This window comes from Prionailurus bengalensis, chromosome E1, assembly GCF_016509475.1.
Source record: "Prionailurus bengalensis isolate Pbe53 chromosome E1, Fcat_Pben_1.1_paternal_pri, whole genome shotgun sequence".
NCBI classification, from domain to species: domain Eukaryota; kingdom Metazoa; phylum Chordata; class Mammalia; order Carnivora; family Felidae; genus Prionailurus; species Prionailurus bengalensis.
Genome location: NC_057347.1, coordinates 42,166,594 through 42,186,798, shown reverse-complemented (window position 1 = coordinate 42,186,798; position 20,205 = coordinate 42,166,594). Strand labels below are relative to the sequence as shown.

Sequence of the window (20,205 nt, the reverse complement as noted above, 5' to 3'; positions counted from 1 at the left end):
TCCGTGTGGGTCTTTCTGTGGGGTTGGGGAATGTGGACAGGGGATGGGGGCCCTTGCTCATGGTGGGGCAGGCAGGGTGGCCAAAATCAGACACTATTAAGAAAGTGTACAAACTTTACTGCAGCGCGCGCACACGTACACACACACACACACAGACACACACACACACACAAACACACACCTGTGGATAGGGAAGAGCACCTGGCCACAGGGTTCATGGAAACTGGGGAGGGGATGGCAGCTTGTAACATGGCTTTCGCCACAGCCCTCCCCAAGACAGGGAAGGCCTTAGATTGAGGCCCCACCTCCCATGATGGGCGGGGGACTCAGAATCGGGGAATCGGGAGAATCTGGTGGGGGAGAGGTGCTGGGGAGGCCTGAGCAGTGGGTACTCTCTGAGCAGGGTCCCGAGGGCTGCAGAGTGTCTTCAGTCCTCAGTCTCTCCTCACAGCAGCTGTCTCGGGGCTGGGTCCTTCAAGGGCATGTCCCAGCTCAGGCTCTTCCTGCGCAGACACTTGATTCCCTTGGCCCCACATCGGAAGCCAGCAGGGCAGCAGTGACGCTGATCTGCACAACAGATTCCCTGGACGGCCAGAGGGGGGAGTCAGACTTGGACACAGCAGGACCCAGCTCCCGTGGATACCCAGCCCCGTGGGGGCAGGAGGGGGCTGGCACTGACCTGGCGATAGGGACAGCAAGCCCAGCCCCCTCGGCTATCTCGGCAGCAGGTCTGGTTATTGTGGCAAAAGTGCCGGGCCCCACATTCCACGTTCCCCACACCCACGTGAGGGCCACGGGCCAGGCGGGCAGCAAGGTGGGCAGAGTCTGCCTCCTTCTCACAGGATCGGGCCTTCACGTTGCAGGTGTACCCAGCCGGACAGCAGTGCTGGCGGTCCTCACAGCACACGGCCTGGGAGGGACAGAGTGGCGTTAAAGGCTCTCCCCCCTCTCCCCAGGAGGGCTCCGCTCTCCTGTCCAAGGCAGGCGGGAGGGTACTCACGTGAGGCAACTGGCAGCAGGCCCAGCCCCCACTCAAGCTTGGGCAGCAGGTCTGCCCCACTGGGCAGCTGGTGTGCTGGTCACAGCCCATGTCTCTGCGGTGAGACAGGGAAGCCCGGCGGGCAGGCATCTTCTCCAATCCGGTCACCACCTTGTTCCCCCTCTGACACTGCCCCCCAGCCAAGCACGTGTAGCCATGGGGGCAGCAGTGCTGGTGGTCTGAGCAGCAGACAGCCTGTAGGGGGGTAGGGGAGTGGCAGATAAGGATGGTTTAGGAAGCTACTATGTGGGACGGGAAGCCCCCTGCCTACCCGGACTCCCTCTCCTACTCCCAGCTCCTCCGGCTGGGACACAGTCTCACAGAGCTGGTGTGCCACCTGCGGGCCAGACAGGCGACAGAAGAACAAAGCCAACAGGCGTCTACCCGCCCAGGCCAAGACACTGTCCCCCCCGTACCCACACACCTCTGGGGCAGGACAGCAGCCCCACTCCCCAGATGTTAGTCGACAGCAGGTATTGAAGGAGGGACAGCTAGTGATGTTATCACAAGGGACATCGTTCTCCACGGCTTGGGGTTTCGGCAGGCGAAGGCGGGCTAGGGCCTGCATCATCCAGGGCACCTGCTGGGCCCCCTGTTCACAGGTACCCTTTGCTGTGTCACATTTGAAGCCAGCCGGGCAGCAGTGTACGTGGTCCTCACAGCACACAGCCTAGGGCAGATGGACAGGGGACGGTGGGCACCGGGGCCTAGCTGGCTGCCACCTTCTGCTCAGTCCAGCCCACCCACTACTCCTGGGTACCTGGGCAAAAGGGCAGCAGCCCCAGGCCCCCGACTGTAGGCGGCAGCAGGTGTAGCCGTCTGGGCAGCTCACCTCCATGTCACACTTCACCTCCTGCACTGTGACGAATGCAAGGAGAACAGGTCAGCAGTGGCACTGGGAACCCTTGGGGTACCCAACCCTTTGCTGGCTCCGTAGCTAGAACCAGATGCCGAGGATGGGGAGTACATTTAGGATCACAGCAGTGATCCTAAGGCAATAGCCAGTGTGGAGGAAGAGGCCTGTACCTGCCCTGTGGCCATCAGCCCCCCCCCCCCCCCCCCCCGTATCTGTTCCTGGAACAATTTGGTGGAGAGCTCCTGTGCATGGTGCAGGCGGAATGGGGTCTGTGGCCAGACTCTGGTACCTGCGTGCGCCGGCAGCTTGGTGAGGAGGTCTGTAGCGTTCTCCTTGGAGAGGCACTTACTCTGGACCAAGTCACACACAGTGTTCTGGGGACAACAGTGCAGGTGGTCCGAGCAGCAGACGGCCTGGGTGGAGGTGGGAGAAGGTCTTTGTGACGTGGAGTCTCCGTCAGCTCGGGGAGCAGCCAGGAGACAGCGGATGCTGCCTCAGTCTCCCACTAGGGGGTGGCATGCATCCCGAGCGGCCAGGCTCCCAACAGCCTGCCGGCCGGCCCCACCCCCTGGAGTGCTTAGGTGTCCAGGCCAGGTGGCTGTGGGCACACAGCCCCTCACTCACATTAGGTATTGGGCAGCAGCCATACTTCCCACTAGGCAGCTCACAGCAGGTAGAACCATCAGGGCACTGGGACTGTGCATCGGGGCACAGGACCACTGGAAGGGGAGAGAGGCCCGTGGGCAGCCAAGGCGGTGGGGAACTTCTCCCCAGCTGGGAGCCAGATGAGGCCTTGCCCCACTTCCAACCCCCAACCCGATGCTCTCCCATCCCCTAACCTGCCCGGTTACTCCTCTGTGCAGGAATCTTCTTTGCCAGGGGGTGGGTCCCTGTGGCCGTGAGGCAGCGGGCATGAGCCAGGTCACAAGCGGTACCATGGGGACAGCAGTGCACCTTGTCTTCGCAGCAAGAAGCCTGACAAGAGATGGTTCTGATTCTGTCTTGGCTCCTTCCAGTCCCCTGCTCTGACCCTACTGCTCCCCGCCGCCCCCCATCTTCCCAAGCCTGTACCTGGGGCATGGGGCAGCATCCCCAGGAGCCATCTAGCATAGTGCAGCACGTGGAGGAGTTGGGGCATTCGAACCGGCCATCAGGGCACTGGATGGCACCCAAGGGGTTGGTATCTGTGGACAGGATGACCCAGGATTCTGCCAACCCAGTCAGTGAAAGCCATTATCCCATCACTGAAGGAGTGGCTGGCACCAGGGCCTGTGGGCTCGGGGGGAGGGAGGGGACTAGGGGGCCGGCACTGGGGCTGGGTGTTCTCCCAGGCACTCCTAACCCACTCTCCTCACAAGCCACTCATTGCCTCAGCAACACGGCACAGGGCAGGGGCATCCACTGCCTGCGTTGGCCTTAAACCAGCCCAGCTTGGCGTCTCTCCACCCTCACAATGCCTGGCCCTGGGCCTGGAGGCTGGCATTGTCTCCTGCCCCTTCCTAGCCTAGTGTGCCCTTCTGTCCAGAGCAAAGGCGTTGCTTAGTACAGATGCCACAGGAATGAGGGCACAAGGTCAGGAATCAGGTCACCCAGATGGCTGGGTTCCTGGGCAGTCCAGCCTCCACAGACCACCCATCTGCCCACCCTCCACCTCCACCCCTGCCGCACCTGGTCTTCGGAAGCAGGACTGCCCGTCAGCGCTGCAGTGGTAGCCCCGTGGGCAGCAGTGGCGGCCGTCACCGCACGACACAGCCTGTGGGACAGAGATGCCTGCATTGGCGAGGACTTTTTACCTGGGGTGAGTGGAGGAAACGTCTGTGTGCAGACTTGAGCCCCTCTTTTGGGCTAATAGCACCCTCACCTCTGGGAATGGGCAGCAGCTGGAGGTCCCCGAGATGGTGAGGAGGCAGGAGTAGCCAGGAGAGCAATGGGCATCTACCTGGCAGGGTCTGCCCAGATGCCTGCTCAGCGCTGTGGGCCCCTTGCCCTGGAAAGTGAAGAGGAGGCGATAAACTGAAGGACCCAAGCTCGGCCCCCTCCTCTAGCCAAGCTAAGATGACCCTTTGGGAAATCCCAGGCTGCCAGCTCTCACCTGGGCAGAAGGGCACTCACCAGAACAGGACTGCAGCAGCTATAGCCGACTCCTCCTGGGTCCAGGCAGCAGGCCACAGGGCAGAACTGACCATCTGGGCACTGTGTTCCAGCTACCAGCCCTGCCACTAAGGCCACCCAGCTCACCAAAGTCCACATGGTCTGCCTGCAAAACACCAAGAGGCATCTGGCAACTGGCTTGAGCCCAGGTGACCCTTGATTCTGGGGCCAGTCCAGCCCAGGCAGGATACTGTCTGAGCTTCTCCAACAATTCGTTATCCAGGAGGGAAAAAAGATGCGCGCCCTATATGTGTCCTGTGTATGTGTCACACGTGCACCAGCACACGTACAGCGATGAGCATGAATACTGATGCAGGTACATGTGTCAGCCTGTGTCCCCTGGGGCACCCGGGTGGCTCAGTCAGGAGTGTCCGACTTTGGCTCAGGTCATGACATTGCGATTTGTGAGCTCGAGCCCTGCGTCGGGCTCCGTGCTGACAGCTCAGAGCCTGGAGCCTGCTTTGGATTCTGTGTCTCCCTCTCTCTCCGCCCGTCCCCCACTCACACTCTGTCTCTCTCAAAAATAAAAACATTAAAAAAACAAAACCTGTGTCCCCCAAACGTGGCCAGATGCCTCAGTCTCTGTGGGCAAGTGTGTAAAGATGTAGGTGTGGGGGGGCTTAGTCGGTAGGGCATACGACTCTTGATCTCAGAGATGCAGGTTCGAGCCCCATGTTGGCTGTAGAGATTACATAAAAAAATAAATAAATAAAGTCTTAGGAAAAAAAAATGTAGGCATATGAAAGGAAAATTTGGGGATCTGATCTGTAGCGACATGGGTCACCTCCAGGGGGTGAGGAGGTGTCAGTAGTCATGGGAAGACTGAGCTGGGGAGCAAAGAGGGAGTCCCCCCTTGAAGAAAAGCAAGGGTTCCACTTCCCCAGCCAGACCCTCCAGATGCCTCCTTGTCTGATGCTGTGGTCACACCTGCCAAGGCCTGTTGGGGGCAAGGGAGGGGTGTCACATGATGATATGGGAAACCAATGAGTTGAGAAAGTTGTGAAACGGGAAGTGTGGTAGCCAGTGTAATCTGAGCTGCCTTCCCCAGAGGCCACACCTGCCCACTGACTGTCTCCACCCCACCCAGGGAAGGGGATGCACAGACTGGGCCAGCCTTTGAGACACCTGTGTTCTAAGGGGCCACACAACACCACTGGACCCTTTCAGGCTCCTCAAACGTACCACTTCCAACCCCTGCCTCTCCCCCTACCCCAAAGCCGAAACTCAGCAGTTTGTGGAGAGAACCCCATGTGCCCACCCAGCTGCAACAGTGGAAAAAAACGATCATCGATCTCTGTGGGGCCTTTCACTTCCTTAATGACTTTTCCCCAAGCTCAGCCAGCCCTGCTAGGTCAATGGGATGGGCCCAGGAGATGTTACCCAGCCTAGAGGAGCAAAAACAGTAATGTTTGTTGACCCTCTCGTGCACCAGTTACACTATATTATTTTCTTTCTTCTCTGAAACAACCATCCAAAGCAGTAATTATTTCCTTTACTTTTCAAAGGAGGAAACTGAGGCTCAGAAATGTTTAGTAACATGCCCATGTCATATATCAAGTCATGGAGATGACAGGCTTTGATGGCTCCAAAGCATACTGGACCTGGGTTTGTTTCACAAAGTGGCACCATGGACAGTGCCCAGGAATGGACCCCCCCCCTCCCACCCCCCAATCCCAGGAGACTAGAGGCCTGGGGTCCAAGCAGAGGAGGGAGACAAGCATTTTCTGAGCAGGAGGACAAGACAAAACAAACGACAAGGGCAGGGGCTGCCTGGATACTGCACTTGAATGCTAGTCCTAGAATTGCCACCACTGATTGTGAGAGCCTCAAAAGTAGCTTCCTGCCTTTGGGCCTCAGCTTCCCCATGAGTCTGTGAGTGGACATTGCACGCTATGGGTGGCGAGGACTTACACTCGCCCAGTCATTGGCACCCTCTCTCCCTCACCTGGCTTTCCTCGGTGCCCCATTCCCAGTTCAAAGACCATTCCCAGGAGGCCATTGTCTGGCTGATCCTGGACCTTGGCCCCTTTCACCCTCTCACCAACACCCACAGCTCCCAGGCAAGGCATCCATAGCTGGTCCCACCTACTTCCTGGGAGTCCAACCTCAACCCCTCATAGGCCGACCCACTACCCTGGCTTAAGCCAAAAGGGGTGCTGTCTGCACAGATCTCAGACCATTGAACACCCTAGTGATTTATTTACACATACTTTCCGTTCTTGGTATCCTAAGGTTAGGGAATATAGCGAATGCTTCTAGTGAATACAAATGTACAGACGCGCGTACACACTCAGGATCAGGGATGGGGGTAAGAAGGGGCCTAACTCGTCTCAGTAGGGTTCTGAATGGCAGCCTCTCTCACCCCCAGCCCACAGTAGAGAGGGAGGACAGGAGCCTGCCTCTTCAAACCCCCAGCTCTGCCATCTTCCACTAGGTGGCAGCCCCCAACTCCGAGCGTCAGGAGACAGATTCCCAAAAGGTGAGGGAACCCAACTGCGAGCGAGCAGGAAAAGTGGCCGAGAGAGGCGGAAGTTAGCTGGTTCCACCCCGCTCCAGAGGAAGTAAGGGAGAGTCAGACACAACCCAGGGGTTCAGTCACCATTCCCAAGTCCATGCTATCTTTGAAAGAACCAGGGTCGCCAGCCCACTCGCAGCTCTCTGAGCTCCCGGACCAAGGGCCGACGCCTCTCTCATTCCCAGGCGCCCAGGGGCCACCCACCAACACCACCACCAGCACCGGGACGCGGCCGGAGCCGGCTCAAGAATAGAGTGGCCCCAGCTTTGGGGGAAAGGGCTGCAGCTCCCGAGGATGCTGGAGAGGGAGAGAGCCCCATTCTCACGTGGGTCACTGCAGTCACTGCTTACTCCCACCCCCTAAAACTGTCTCCAGTGCATCGGAAATCCCCAAAGGAGTTTCTCTAAGCCAGTCTTCTCTTGCCTCCCGGCTGAAACTCTGGAGGAATCCCAAGCCTCTCGTCCGCTTGGCCGAACCCCTGGGAAGAAGCAAGCGAGAGATCTGCGCGGCCGCCCTCCTTACCTGCGACTCGCTCCGCGCTCTCTGGGTAGCCGCGGCCGGGAAGCTCCCGGACTTGGGCCTGGCAGCGCGATGGCCCGCCCACCTCAATTTCCATTGGCCAGGTGTCCTGAATGTCGGGCTTCTACTGGCTATTGGTCGATGTAGAGGCGGGGCCAGCCTGAAAAGCTGTGCTGCTTTCTTACTCAATTCTCTTTCCCCCCCTCCCTACGTCTCTCTTCCCACCCTCCCCCACTTTTTTGCGGGATCATGTGATTGGACAATCATGTGACGTCCGGGCCCGGCTCGGCAGGGTTGCGGGCGCCTGGTAGAGTTTGCCCCAAGGTGGGACAGTGCCTGTCTGAAGACATTGACCAACAAGGGAGCTACCCCTTACACAGTGCGTTCAAGGACGTTTACGGGATGTCAGCTTCTGGATTAGGGACGTTCGTGCACCTGTTTCTATTCTGCTCAACAAACTCATTAAATGCTGGGCAGCCAGGCCCCAAAGGAGTTGAAAGAGAGTTGGGAGGGCAAGGATAAACAGCGCTCAGTCCCCTTCCTTAGGGCGCTGGCAGCGGGGTGTGAGTGGGTGGAGAAGGTGAGACAGGCTCACGTTAGATCTAACGTAAAATGCAAAGTCGTGTGCCAGGTGTTACAGATGTGTGTAGGGAAGAGGTGATAGGCTGGCTCTGGGCAGGGAGGAAAAGACTTAATTCCACCTTAAGGGCACCTTTTTGAGCTGAATCTGGGAGGATTTTAACTGGCAGGTGGGGAGGGGTTGGAGAAGTGCCTAGACAGGGGTGCGGGGGTGGGGGTGGGGGGAGAGCTTTAGGAAACCAGATGGGAAGAGCAGCCTTGGGCAGGGATTAAATGCCAAGTTCAACGTTGTGGGCTCGAGGAGCTGTTGGGTGCCTGGCACAAGGCTGGGCTGGGGGTGGGTGCATAGTAGAAATGGATTCCTTGTTTGAATCAGCCCTGCCTTCCAGGAACTGACATGGCCGGTGAGGAGAGAAGTGGACCACACGGAACAGATTAGCCAGCAAAAAAAGCCAGGCGCCCAGTGCCAAAGGACCTGGCTCAGGCCGAGGAGGTTGATAGATGCACCAGGGGAGAGGAGAGGCCCAGAGAAAGCCTCGTTCCAGGCCTGGGAGGAAGGGCCATGTTTGGTTATACAGAGTAGGGCACTGCAGGGTAAACAGCTTGAGCTGAGTGCGAGGCAGGGAGAGGGGACAAACAGCCCAACTTAGGGGTGGTGGCAGTCTGCCGTGGGGGAGTGGCAGGGTGGAGGGATTGTGTAGCAGCGGTGCTCAGCCTGGGGCTAGAGGTCTGGGGAACGATGGAGGCTCCTGCTGAGAATCAAGACTACTCTTTGCCTGCTCGTGGCCTTTGTGCAGTTTCCTCCCTGTATATCCTGAGGCAAAGGAGTATAGCTCACGCTTCCATTAACAAAGCTTTTCACTTTCATGAAATGTTAGGCTACTCAATAAATGAGCCTCTTAATCACAACTACACAGAACCATGTAAAAAATAAACGCGGGAGGAAAAAAAATAGAGTGATTGAAATGAGTCTCACGAAAAATATCCTTAAAGGAGCGATTTGCACACCAGGGACATTTGGCAGTGTGCGGAGATATTCTGGGTTGTTACAACAAGGGAGAGGTGCTCCTGGCATCTGGTAGGCGGAGGCCAGGGATGCTGCTAAACATCTTCTAATGCAAAGGACGACACCCATCACAAAGATTATTCTGCCTGAAATATTAGTAGTGTTGAGGTTGAGAAACCCTCTTAAAAGGATCATAAACCGTCTCCACGAAAGAGCTCAAAGTTTCCTTCACACAGCTTCTTTTGTCTTATTTTATATATGTATATGTATACATATATGCACATACACATACACACACACATACGTGGGGCTCTACAGCACCCTAAGATCAAGAGTTTCATGCTCTACCAACTAAGCCAGCCAGGTGCCCCACTTATCTCATATATTTTTAATACATGTTACCCGACTTCCCAGAAACAGTAGATGATAGAAATACCAGGGGATGTGTGCACGGACGTTTCTAGAAGGAGTCACTTGGAGTTGAGCACGGATTAAAAGCATTCAACAGAAACAAAATGCAAAAGACAGACTGAAGGACTTAGAAGCTTAACATCCTGGAGACACTGGGTGTAGGGGCAAACGGTCCTGGATAAGTCGGTGCGCCCTGTGGGTATCACTCTCAAAGGACAAGGTAATTAATAATCAATGTATGAGTCCAAGCTTTAGAAAAATCTGAATCACATGCAGTTATTTTGATTACTATGGCAAAGAAATGTGAAATATATTTACTATAAGCAAAATGCATTTACTTGTTAAAATGGGTGCAGTGAAATTCTACTTCAGTGGATAGGGTACAGTTCCCCCCAAAACTGCAGAACATCTTTCACATTCTTCAAGAAATACTCCAGTGTCTTTAAGCCCTCCAATTTAGGAATCTCTCTCCCTCTGCTTTTTGCTTTTTTTTTTTTAATTTTTTTTCAACGTTTATTTATTTTTGGGACAGAGAGAGACAGAGCATGAACGGGGGAGGGGCAGAGAGAGAGAGACACAGAATCGGAAACAGGCTCCAGGCTCTGAGCCATCAGCCCAGAGCCTGACGCGGGGCTCGAACTCACGGACCGCGAGATCGTGACCTGGCTGAAGTCGGACGCTTAACCGACTGCGCCACCCAGGCGCCCCTGCTTTTTGCTTTTAAGGAGGGTGCATCATTTTTTGAACAGGGAAGACTGAAAAGAAGCAACTGAAAAGAAACTTCTAGAGTCACAAAGAGATATGACATCAAAGGGTCCATCCCCATTTGTCCCATTCCCCGAGCCCTCCCAGGCCCCTTTGGCCAGACTTTGTGATTTTTAATTTTGAGAAAATCAATTGAGGGGCGCCTGGGTGGCTCAGTCGGTTAAGCGTCCGACTTCAGCTCCGGTCACGATCTCGCGGTCCGTGAGTTCGAGCCCCGTGTCGGGCTCTGGGCTGATGGGGAGCCTGCTTCCGATTCTGTGTCTCCCTCTCTCTCTCTGACCCTTCCCTGTTCATGCTCTGTCTCTCTCTGTCTCAAAAATAAATAAACTTAAAAAAATTAAAAAAAATCAATTGACTGAAAATGTGAGGGTTTATTTGTGGACTCTCAATTCTATTCCATTGATCTATACATCTGACTTCATGCCTATACACATTGTCTTGATTACTACAGTTTTGTAGCAAGTTTTGAAATTGGAAGAAGCGGGGGTCTTCCAACTTCTTTTTCAAAATTGTTTTGGCTATTCTGGGTCCCTCAAATTTCTATGTGAATTTTAGAATCTGTTTCTGTTCTGACAGCTGAGATTTTGATAGGCAATGCACTGAATCTATAGGTCAATTTGGGCTGCACTGCCAACATAATATTTACTAAGTCTTCCTATTCATGAACATGGGATGGCTTTACGTTCCCACTATAGATGCTACATAGTTTACTTAACCAGTCTCATTTAAGGGACCTTTGTGTGTTTCCATTTTTTTGCAGTTACAAATAATTATGCAATAAATATGTGTGAACATGTTTCCAAGTGCTCAAATGGAGGTTGAATCCCTAAAAGTAATATTGCTAGGTAAAGGATGTGCACATTTGAAATCTTGCTGCCAGATTGCTTTAATTCTTTTCCCGTTCACACTCCCAGTCACACTATTTGAGGGAACTTATTTTTCAGATACTCACCAACATTGAATATGCCAGTTTAAATTTTTTTTTAACGTTTATTTATTTTTGAGACAGAGAGAGACAGAGCATGAACGGGGGAGGGGCAGAGAGAGAGGGAGACACAGAATCGGAAGCAGGCTCCAGGCTCTGAGCCATCAGCCCAGAGCCCGACACGGGGCTCGAACTCACGGACCGTGAGATCATGACCTGAGCTGAAGTCGGACGCTTAACCGACTGAGCCACCCAGGCGCCCCTGAATATGCCAGTTTAAAAGATGTTTTGCCAGGCACCTGGGTGGCTCAGTCAGTTAAGCATCTGACCCTTGATTTTGGCTCAGGTCATGATCTCATTCACGGTTTGTGAGCTTGAGCCCAGCATTGGGCTCTGTGCTGACAGTGCAGAGCCGGCTTGGGATTCTCTGTCTCCCTTTCTCTCTGCCCCTCCACTGCTTGCTCTCTCTCTCTCTCTCTCTCTCTCTCTCAAAGTAAATAAATAAACGTTAAAAAAAGATGTTTTGCCAATCTAATGACAAAAGATATTCCATGGCTGTTTTATCTGCATTTTCTTGATCTCTAGGGAAGCTGAGCATTTTTTTCATATGCATATTCTGCATATATATTTCTTCTGTGAATTGCCTGTTCTTATTTGTATTAGGTTCTCCAGAGAAACAGAACCGATTGATGTGTATGTAGAAAGAGATTTAATATAAATTTATATAGAATTGACTCACGTGATTATGGAAGCGAAAAGTCCAAAATCTGAAGTGTGGGCCAGCACTGGAGAATTTCTCCTTGTTTGGAAAGGACAGTTTTTTGTGTTCTATTCAGGCCCTCAACTGATTGGATGAGGCCCACTCACATTATGGAGGGCAACTAGCTTTAGCCAAAATCTATCAATTTCAATGTGAATCCCACCCCAAAACATCCACCAAGTTGACACATAAAACTAACCATCACATTATTCTTTATTTTTCTTCAGTGTTTGTCTTTTTCCTGTTGAACTGTGGGAGCTCTTTATGTATTCTGGATATTTTATATGTTGCAGATATCTACTCTCCATCCGTCATTTGTCTGTTATCCTTGTTTATGGTTTTTTTTCTAATGTTTGTTTATTTTTGAGAGAGAGAGAGAGAGAGAGAGCAGGGGAAGGGAAGAGGGGGCGGCGACAGAGGATCCGAAGTGAGCTCTGCGCTGACAGTAGAAAGCCCGAAGTGGGGCTTGAACTCACGGACTGTGAGATCATGATCTGAGCTGAAGTCGAACATTTAACTGACTGAGACACCCAGGCACCCCGGTTTATGTTTTCTTTTGTGGTCACAAGTTGTGTCTTTGTTATGTCATCGGAAATCTAGTGATCGGTCTTTTCCTGTGTGGCTTCTGCCTTTCCCCTTTCCTCTTGTTTAAGAAGTTATAGATATGTTCTATAAATATGGTCTGTTTCTATTCTTACTACAGCCCCAGCTGGATGACCTCAGGTGCTAGTGTTGAGGCACCGAAGGTGACCGGAGGTTCCACTGAGAAGTCTGGCATGGAGAGGTCCCTGGATGTATCTCCCTGGTGAAGAGGTTCCTCCAGGCCAGGCCCATGGCTGTTTTCAGAGGCGATGGTCTGGATAAAGGACTGGGCGGCTTCCCTCTCTTTCCTTCCTTCCAGTTCTCTCAGTCTCTCCCTGATTCTTCCAATCACCCTGTAGGATTTTCTTCATTTAGAGTTACTGTTCTGCCCCCACAGAAGAGCCACAAGGGCCCCAGGGATGGGGCCTTTCACCTCCAAGCTCTTGAGTTGCCAGATAAAACATAAGATTCCCAGTTAAATTTGAATCTCAGAGTAGAAATGAAATTTTTTTAGGAGCACCTGGGTGGCTCAGTCGGTTGAGCATCTGACTTCGGCTCGGGTCATGATCTCGCTGTCCGTGAGTTCGAGCCCCGCGTCGGGCTCTGTGCTGACAGCTCAGAGCCTGAAGCCTGTTTCAGATTCTGTGTCTCCCTCTCTCCCTGGCCCTCCCCCCTCATGCTCTCTCTCTCTCACTCTCTCTGCAAAAATAAACTTTAAAAAAAGAAAAAAATTAAAAAAAAATTTTTTTATGTTTATTTGTTTTTGAGAGAGAGAGAGTGACCGAGTGTGAGTGAGGGAGGGGCAGAGAGAGAAGGAGACACAGACTCTGAAACAGGCTCCAGGCTCCAAGCTGTCAGCACAGAGTCCAACCCGGGCCTTGAACTTGCAGCCCACGAGATCACCACCTGAGCCGAAGTCGGACACTTCACCGACTGAGCCACCCAGGTGACCCAGAAATTTTTTTTAGTATAAGTACATCTCATGCAATATTTGAGACATACGTACACTTAAAAAAAATAATCACTGTGTCTGAAATTCAAGTTTAACTGGGCATCTTACATTTTTATTTGCCAGATCTGGCAGCCCTGAAGATTAAGTTTGGAGTGAGGGCACAGAAACAGCCTCTCCTCCCTCCCACTTACTCCTTCCCCTTCCTGCCTGAGTCACCTTGGGGTGAGCAGTTGTTGGCGCCTGCCCTCATCATCAGGCACCTGACTGGTGAGCCTATGGAACTCTGCTAGGCCCTGCAGGCTTCTGGATAGTGTGGGGGAGGGGACCTGGGACCGGGTCAGTGGCCAGGCCAGAGGCTGTGGCAGGATGTTTGGCAACAGAGCTACTGGAGGAAATCAGGAAATCAGGTTCCTGTCCCAGCATAGGCATAGGCTGTAACTTGCCCAGTGCCAGTGGGCAGGTCACTTTCTTTGTTGCTGTGTTTTAATCAGTTACTATGTTTTTAAAGTAATCTCTACATCCAACTTTGAGCTCGAACTCATGACCCCAAAGTCAAGAGTTGCACGCTCCACCGACCGAACCAGCCAGGCGCCCCAAATCAATTATTATTTTTAGCAAAAAGTAACATGCATATAAATGTTAACCAAATGGTAGCACAAAACGGTCCTCTTGTCCTGTTTCTTTTCCTGCCCCAGACATCCACTTTCAAACCCTTTAAGTTTCTTCTGTGAGTTTCCCTTGCATTTCTTTTTTTTTTAATGTTAGTTTATTTTGAGACAGAGAGAGAGAGCACGCGCCTAAGCGAGCATGAGTGGGGGAGGAGCAGAGAGAGAGAGAGAGAGAGAATCCCAAGCAGGCTCAATGCTGTTAGCACAGAGCCTGACTTGGGGCTCAATCCCACGTACGGAAAAATCACAACTTGAGCTGAAACCAAGAATCGGAGGATTAATTGAGCCACCCAGTCCCCCACCCCACCCCCGTATTTCTAAATCAGTGTGCATTTGGGAATTCTTGCTTCGCCTCTGGGCTCAGTGTAGCCATCTGAGCAGTGAGTGAGCACTGCCCTGCTCCCTGTCCACTGCGAGATTCCAAGTCTACAGGGAGCTGTGACGGCCCCACTGACCCTGGGGAGAGTGATGCTAGGTGGTACCCTCAAATCCAGTTGTGGGGTGGATGCAGGATGGGTGGGGGGAGGGGAGGGATGAATGGGGGAGGGGAAGGCCGGTAGAGGAAGTGGATTCCTTAGCTTTGCAGAGGCCCTGGCTGGAGGGGCCTTCGGGGATCTGGGGATCGGGGATCCTCTAGCCCGTGTTCTCGATGCCAGCTACCCTTTGGAATCAGCTGGGGAGCTTTTGCAGCTGCAGATGGCTGAGGTCTGAGACCCGCTTATCCTGCTCAGCCCCCTTTTTATGGAACGAGGAACCTGGAACTCGGCGAGGAAACTATTCTCCACTTCTTCTTCCTCTTACGAACTGCGTGACTTATAAGCCCGGCCACAGAGTCCTGATGTGCACATTGCAGACTCTGAGACTGAGGCAGTTCCCCCATCAGAGTCAAGTAATGCCTGCAGAGCGCTCAGCGCGCAGCCTGAACCAAGTACGCGCTCAGTTAATAGAGCTGCCCCCATTGTGGGGATTCTTCCCCTTGGGCCCTCCCATCGCACCGCCACCCCCACCCCCACTTTAGCTTGGGAGACTGTCACCTGCCCCTCAGCCCACCTCACTCTCTCCTCCCTAGTCCTGCCCCCCCCCCCCGGGGTTTCTCCTCCCAGACACACACCTGGTTCCCCACCGGGGCTGCACCCCATCTCATCCTGCTGACCCAGTGTCCGGAACTCCATCCCTCCCCCACCCCCCCCCCCACCCCGCCACCCGGGGCAGCTGGTCCTGACTCCTGGGCAATCACGAGATTGAAAACCATCAGGTTCCCTCAGCCAGACAAGGGCAGAGGTGGCCAAAGAAGAATCAGTCCCTCCGAGATGGGGTCAGGGTGGGACATGACACGGGAGAGGATGGGCTGACTTCTCTTCTCCTATCCAGATGTGGAAGCCAGCATCTGCCTCCTACAGGAGAGGAGGGGCACATTCCTGGGTTAAAGTTTCGGTTTTGTATATCCCGAGAGCATGGTATGTTCTGGAGGTGAACTTCCAGGGCAAGGACTGGTCCCGGGACTCTACAGGAAGCCAGAGTGGCCTCTGGGACAGGCGGGTGGCCGGTGCCAGGGGACAAGAGTCAACTCTTTCCTGGAAATCAGGACAATGGGTTGGGATCTGAGCAGCGTCGGGCGGGAACTTGTCACCAGTCTGCTGATCTCGGGTTACAGCTCTGCCTCCTGCCTGTGGGGTGACTTTGGCTTACTTCTTTGACCCTAAATGTGAAATGGACTAACTGTAGTTACCCAGTAGGGAGTTCAGGAGGATCAAAGGTGTTAACACGTCCATGTAAAGGGTCAGGCACACAGTTGTTCCTCAATAAATTGTCATTTCCTTCTCCATCATACCTATGTTCAAAAGAATTTGGACAACCAAACTGCATGTATTTAGGACCAAAGAATTCATTTTTCTGTTAAATTTTACAAAATCAGGGGCACCTGGGTGGCTCAGTCGGTTACACGTCCAACTTCGGCTCAGTCATGATCTCACAGTTCATGAGTTTGAACCCCATGTCAGGCTCTGTGCTGACAGCTCAGAACTTGGAGCCTGCTTCAGATTCTGTGTCTCCCTCTCTCTCGCCCCCTCCCCTGCTCGCTCTGTCTCTCTCTCACTCCAAAAAATAAACATTAAAAAAATTTTTTTTTTAATTTACAAAGTCAGTGATGTAAAATCTGACCCCACTAGAGTGAAAAAATTTTAAAATGCAGCCAAAGCCAAGAGAGGGGCTCAGGCCCTTCAAACCCTTCCCCAGCTCCCCTGGGCCCACATGTCAAGATGTCCAGTCTCTGCCCTGGGAGGGGGTGGACCGTGAGCTGCAAGGCTTGAGAGAAGCTGGGCCCCGTTGGTGGTCCGGCCACTGTCATGCCATTCAAGGTACGTGGAGTACCCTTCCCACCCTGTGCCTTTTTCTGAACTTGAGAATCCCCCGGGGGCAGCTGTGCCGGGCACACGGCTGATGGCCTCCAGGAGCTGGAGCCCAGAGTTTGTCAAGGGCAGCAACTGAACAGGTTGGGTGGTGGACATGGAAGGGCAGTTTGGGTTGTTGACTCATTGACTAGAGCTGGGAGGATAATGAGCTTAGAGACCCCGGGGGCAGAGTGGAGCCCAGAAGAATCAGGACAGTGTTTTGAATGCTTGTAGCCCATCACTGAGTTCTTATTACAACACTGCAGAGTGGTATCTCCTTTTCACAGATACATGACACGCTAAGGGCCTTGTCCAGGGTCACCCAGTCCCAAGTGGTGGGGTCCGTGCTGAGTCCAAGTCAATCAGAGCTTTCGCCCATAGCACCAGGCTCTAATGGATGTTAACACCAGCCCAGCCCAGTCCTCCCTCCCAGTTCTTCCAGCCCACTGAGCGCCGCTGGCCCTTCTCCAGGCAGACACCGTAGAGGCCAAGAACTACCTGCTTAAAGTCACTTGGACAGGTCACTTCATTCCTCCAAGATTCAGTTTCCTCATCTGTAAAATGGGTCCACAATAACCCCGACATGTGAGATTCATGTCATGTGAGGTTCAACAAGAATGATGGGTTTGAAGAGGCCTTGTAAACTGCCACATTAAAAATGGGAGGAATTCTTTTTAGGACCTCAGAGGGGTTCCTCTTGTTAATCTGATGATCTAGCTCTGAAGCACCAGGCCAGGGCCTAGGTGAGGAAACCGCTCTCCCCTAACAGCTCAGAGAGGTCAAGTCACAGTCACCTCCAGGAGCCTGAAGACGAAGAGAGGAGGCAGCTGCAAGGAAGGAAGGTGCGAGAGGATGGAAGGAGCCGCCCATCCCCCAACCCCAGCACCCTTTCCTGGTAACAAATCCCTTTTACACATTTCATCTGTCTTAACCACTCAGGAGTCCTGGGAGGGAAGTAGGGCCCGGAATATTCTATTATAAAGGTGAACAAGCCCAGGCCCAGAACGGAGACAAATTCTTCCAACAAGTTAGCAGAGAAATCTGTACTCAAGTGCCCTTCAGGGGACTTTCATTCAATCTTGTATGTTAGGATGGTCGCTGGTGTACTTGCTTTCAGTGTTTTAAGAAAGCAGGTCCTGTAGGGGCGCCTGGGTGGCTCAGCCGGGTGAGCGTCCAACTTTGGCTCAGGTCATGATCTCACGGTTTGTGAGTTTGAGCCCTGCTCCGGGCTCTGTGCTGACAGCTCAGAGCCTGGACCCTGTTTCAGATTCTGTGTCTCCCTCTCTCTCTGCCCCTCCCCCACTCACACTTTCTGTCTCTTTGTCTCAAAAAATGAATAAACATAAAAAAAAATTTTTTAGGGGCGCCTGGGTGGCGCAGTCGGTTAAGCGTCCGACTTCAGCCAGGTCACGATCTCGCGGTCCGGGAGTTCGAGCCCCGCGTCAGGCTCTGGGCTGATGGCTCGGAGCCTGGAGCCTGTTTCCGATTCTGTGTCTCCCTCTCTCTCTGCCCCTCCCCTGTTCATGCTCTGTCTCTCTCTGTCCCAAAAATAAATAAACATTGAAAAAAAAATTAAAAATAAAAAAATAAAAAAAATAAAAAAATAAAAAAATTTTTAAAGACAGTGGATCCTGCTAACGTTCTATCGAGTTTCACACAACCTCTATCGAGGTTCTGTACAAGCTTCTCTTTTCATCTTTAACATAACCGCGCGAGGTAGGTACAGTTATTACCCCTGTATTACAGTGAAGAAAGAAAGACTCAGATGTTAAGCAACTTTACTGGGGTCATGTTGTTGGGAAGGGGTGAAGTCAGAAACTGAATTCACGGCTGATCCAGAGCCTGTGTTTGTAACTATCACAATATTCTTTCCATGGAAGTTACTGCGACATCCCTGCCCCCCACCTGGGCACTTCCTTTCATCCCAGCCTGCTCCACCTTCCCTCGGTCCTCACCCGGGGTCAGTCTCCATCGGTGCTCCTGACCCCCTAGTTCTCCCTTTCTTTGGACCATCTCTGGCCCTCTCTATCACGTGACTTGTTGTATTGCCCTCAGGAGTTACTCACTGTCTGCAATTGTCTTAATTTACTCATTTGTGGGGCGCCTGGGTGGCTTGGTCGGTTGGGCGTCCGACTTCGGCTCAGGTCATGATCTCACGGTCCTGAGTTCGAGCCCCGCGTCGGGCTCTGTGCTGACAGCTCAGAGCCTGGAGCCTGTTTCGGATTCTGTGTCTCCCTCTCTCTCTGCCCCTCCCCTGTTCATGCTCTGTCTCTCTCTGTCTCAAAAATAAATAAATGTTAAAAAAAATTTTTTTTAAATAAAAAAAAAAAATTTACTCATTTGTTTGTATCTCCTGCACCAGAAAGTGTGAGCAGGGACTTTATGTGACTTGGTCCCTGCTGTATCCCAGTGCCTACAACACTAGCTGGCAAGAAACAAATACACAAAAATAGCTAAAAAGAAAAAAAGAGAGAAAGAAACAATAAATAAAAAATTTAAAAAAGGAGATGCACACAGTCAGCCCTTTGGTCCAGGCCCCTCTGGGACGGCTCCGCCTCAGTTTGGGCTCAGCTCTGGCGTGGCCACTCTGGTCTGGTAGCCAATGTACCCTAGATAGCATTCGTCACACTGAGAGGCACAACATGCAGCCCCCAGAAGGCGATGATACCACATGAGGCCGGATCGTGCTTGGTAAGCTCTCAGGGTCCTTTCTGAGGTTCTCGGTAGAAACAGATCCAAAGCCTGCTTTTGGTAATACATGTTTTGCACCCTCCTTTAACAAATTTTCAGAAATGAAATTCATAGATAATACCATTTTCCTAGGCACCGTGTCGTTAGAAGTGTATATAAAGTTCAAAGTGGAATACAGAGGAAAAACAAATAATTAGAAACAAATAATTTAGAATAAAATAATACATGTTTCTGCGTGTGAAAATTCAGGCTTGACTCCATGAGAGAACAGAAGCTTGTAAATGCACAGGAATCCCTGGCAATGAATCACTGGCAACTGTAAAAATGGAGACTCAGTGGTGGAGTGTCGTGTTAGCAACTCAGCTCACACGGGCCAGGTGGCCAAGGAGACAAGATTTTCTGAAATGGTGAATTACCCTTGATAAAGTTCTAATGGAGACAAATAAACGTTAAAATGATTTTATATAGCCAAATCTTCTGTAGGATTGCAGGGTAGTTTTATTCCTGGAAAACTCAATATATTTTAAAAGCATTTACAAAAGGGGCTCCTGGGTGGCTCAGTCGGTTGAGCGTCCGACTCCGGCTCAGGTCGTGATCTCGCGGTCTGTGAGTTCGAGCCCCGCTTCGGGCTCTGTGCCTGTGAGTTCGAGCCCCGCTTCGGGCTCTGTGCTGACAGCTCAGAGCCTGGAGCCTATTTTGGATTCTGTGTCTCCCTCTCTCTCTGACCCTCCCCCCTTCATGCTCTGTCTCTCTCTGTCTCAAAAATAAATAAATAAACGTTAAAAAAATAAAAAATAAAGCATTTACAAAAGATGTGGGTGAAATAGGGCTGGCCTCTAGGTCAGATAATTATGAATGTGTTTCTAATGTATGTGGGTGGCCAGAAAGACAAAGGAAGATTGAGTGGTGTGCAGGACAATTCCTGGTTGCGTCAGGATATCCTTCCTACACTTTATAGGACATTGAACGTCTCCCTCCTGCCTTCTATCAAACTCCAGGAGCCCCAGTCTTGTGATAACTACAAACGGCTTCATAAATTCACAAGATGTCCCCTAGGGGGCGGTAGCGCTCAGGACGAGAACAACTACCCAATACATTCTCCAGCCCACCTTTTTAATTTAACTCTGTCTCTGAGCTGAGCAGGAGAGAGCCTGTCCCTAAGAGCTCTGGGAGTCGGGCTGGGATAGGGGTGGAGGGATGCAATTCTGGAGGGTCTGTCAGGACCCTTTCCCTCTGGGGCCATTTCCTCAGACTACACCTAGGGTCCCTTCAATGAAGCCTTGGGTGTCCAGAAACTCCCCAACTCACCCTCTCGGGCATGGGTGCTGGAGACGGCAGTGGTGGGGGACTGAGAGGTGTTGTGAACAGATGCCTTTTCCCGGGTGGGTTGATCCTA

At 52.3% G+C, this 20,205-nt stretch overlaps 1 protein-coding gene across 4 annotated transcripts; it reads right to left on the bottom strand.

Annotated features, from left to right (window-relative positions):
* Positions 1–96: 96 nt before the first annotated feature.
* GRN (granulin precursor) lies at positions 97–7,286 on the bottom strand. Of its 4 annotated transcripts, none has more exons than XM_043584716.1 (13): positions 7,084–7,286; positions 4,008–4,152; positions 3,757–3,882; positions 3,564–3,648; positions 2,967–3,079; positions 2,735–2,870; positions 2,520–2,614; positions 2,185–2,308; positions 1,800–1,897; positions 1,464–1,709; positions 1,001–1,234; positions 680–910; positions 97–583 (listed from the first exon to the last, which is right to left on the bottom strand). In XM_043584716.1, exons 2-13 carry the CDS (start codon positions 4,143–4,145, stop codon positions 446–448), a joined length of 1,764 nt encoding a protein of 587 aa, XP_043440651.1. In that variant the 5' UTR covers positions 4,146–4,152; positions 7,084–7,286; the 3' UTR covers positions 97–445. The 4 variants fall into 4 exon arrangements, with proteins under 4 accessions (XP_043440651.1, XP_043440650.1, XP_043440648.1 ...); XM_043584715.1 differs by having other exon boundaries at positions 2,520–2,632; positions 7,084–7,206; XM_043584713.1 differs by having other exon boundaries at positions 2,735–3,079; positions 7,084–7,207.
* Between the last annotated feature and the right edge of the window lie 12,919 nt (positions 7,287–20,205).

Bases quoted from the DNA above. Each gene is read 5' to 3' on its own strand.
- GRN (XM_043584713.1), bottom strand. From the start codon at position 4,145: ATGTGGACTTTGGTGAGCTGGGTGGCCTTAGTGGCAGGGCTGGTAGCT. The intron at 3,080-3,563 runs GTGCGGCAGGGG...TCCTGTCCACAG, and splicing joins GTCCTGCTTCCGAAGACCAG to ATACCAACCCCTTGGGTGCC. The intron at 911-1,000 runs GTGAGTACCCTC...TGTCCCTCCCAG, and splicing joins CCTGCTGCCAGTTGCCTCAC to GCCGTGTGCTGTGAGGACCG.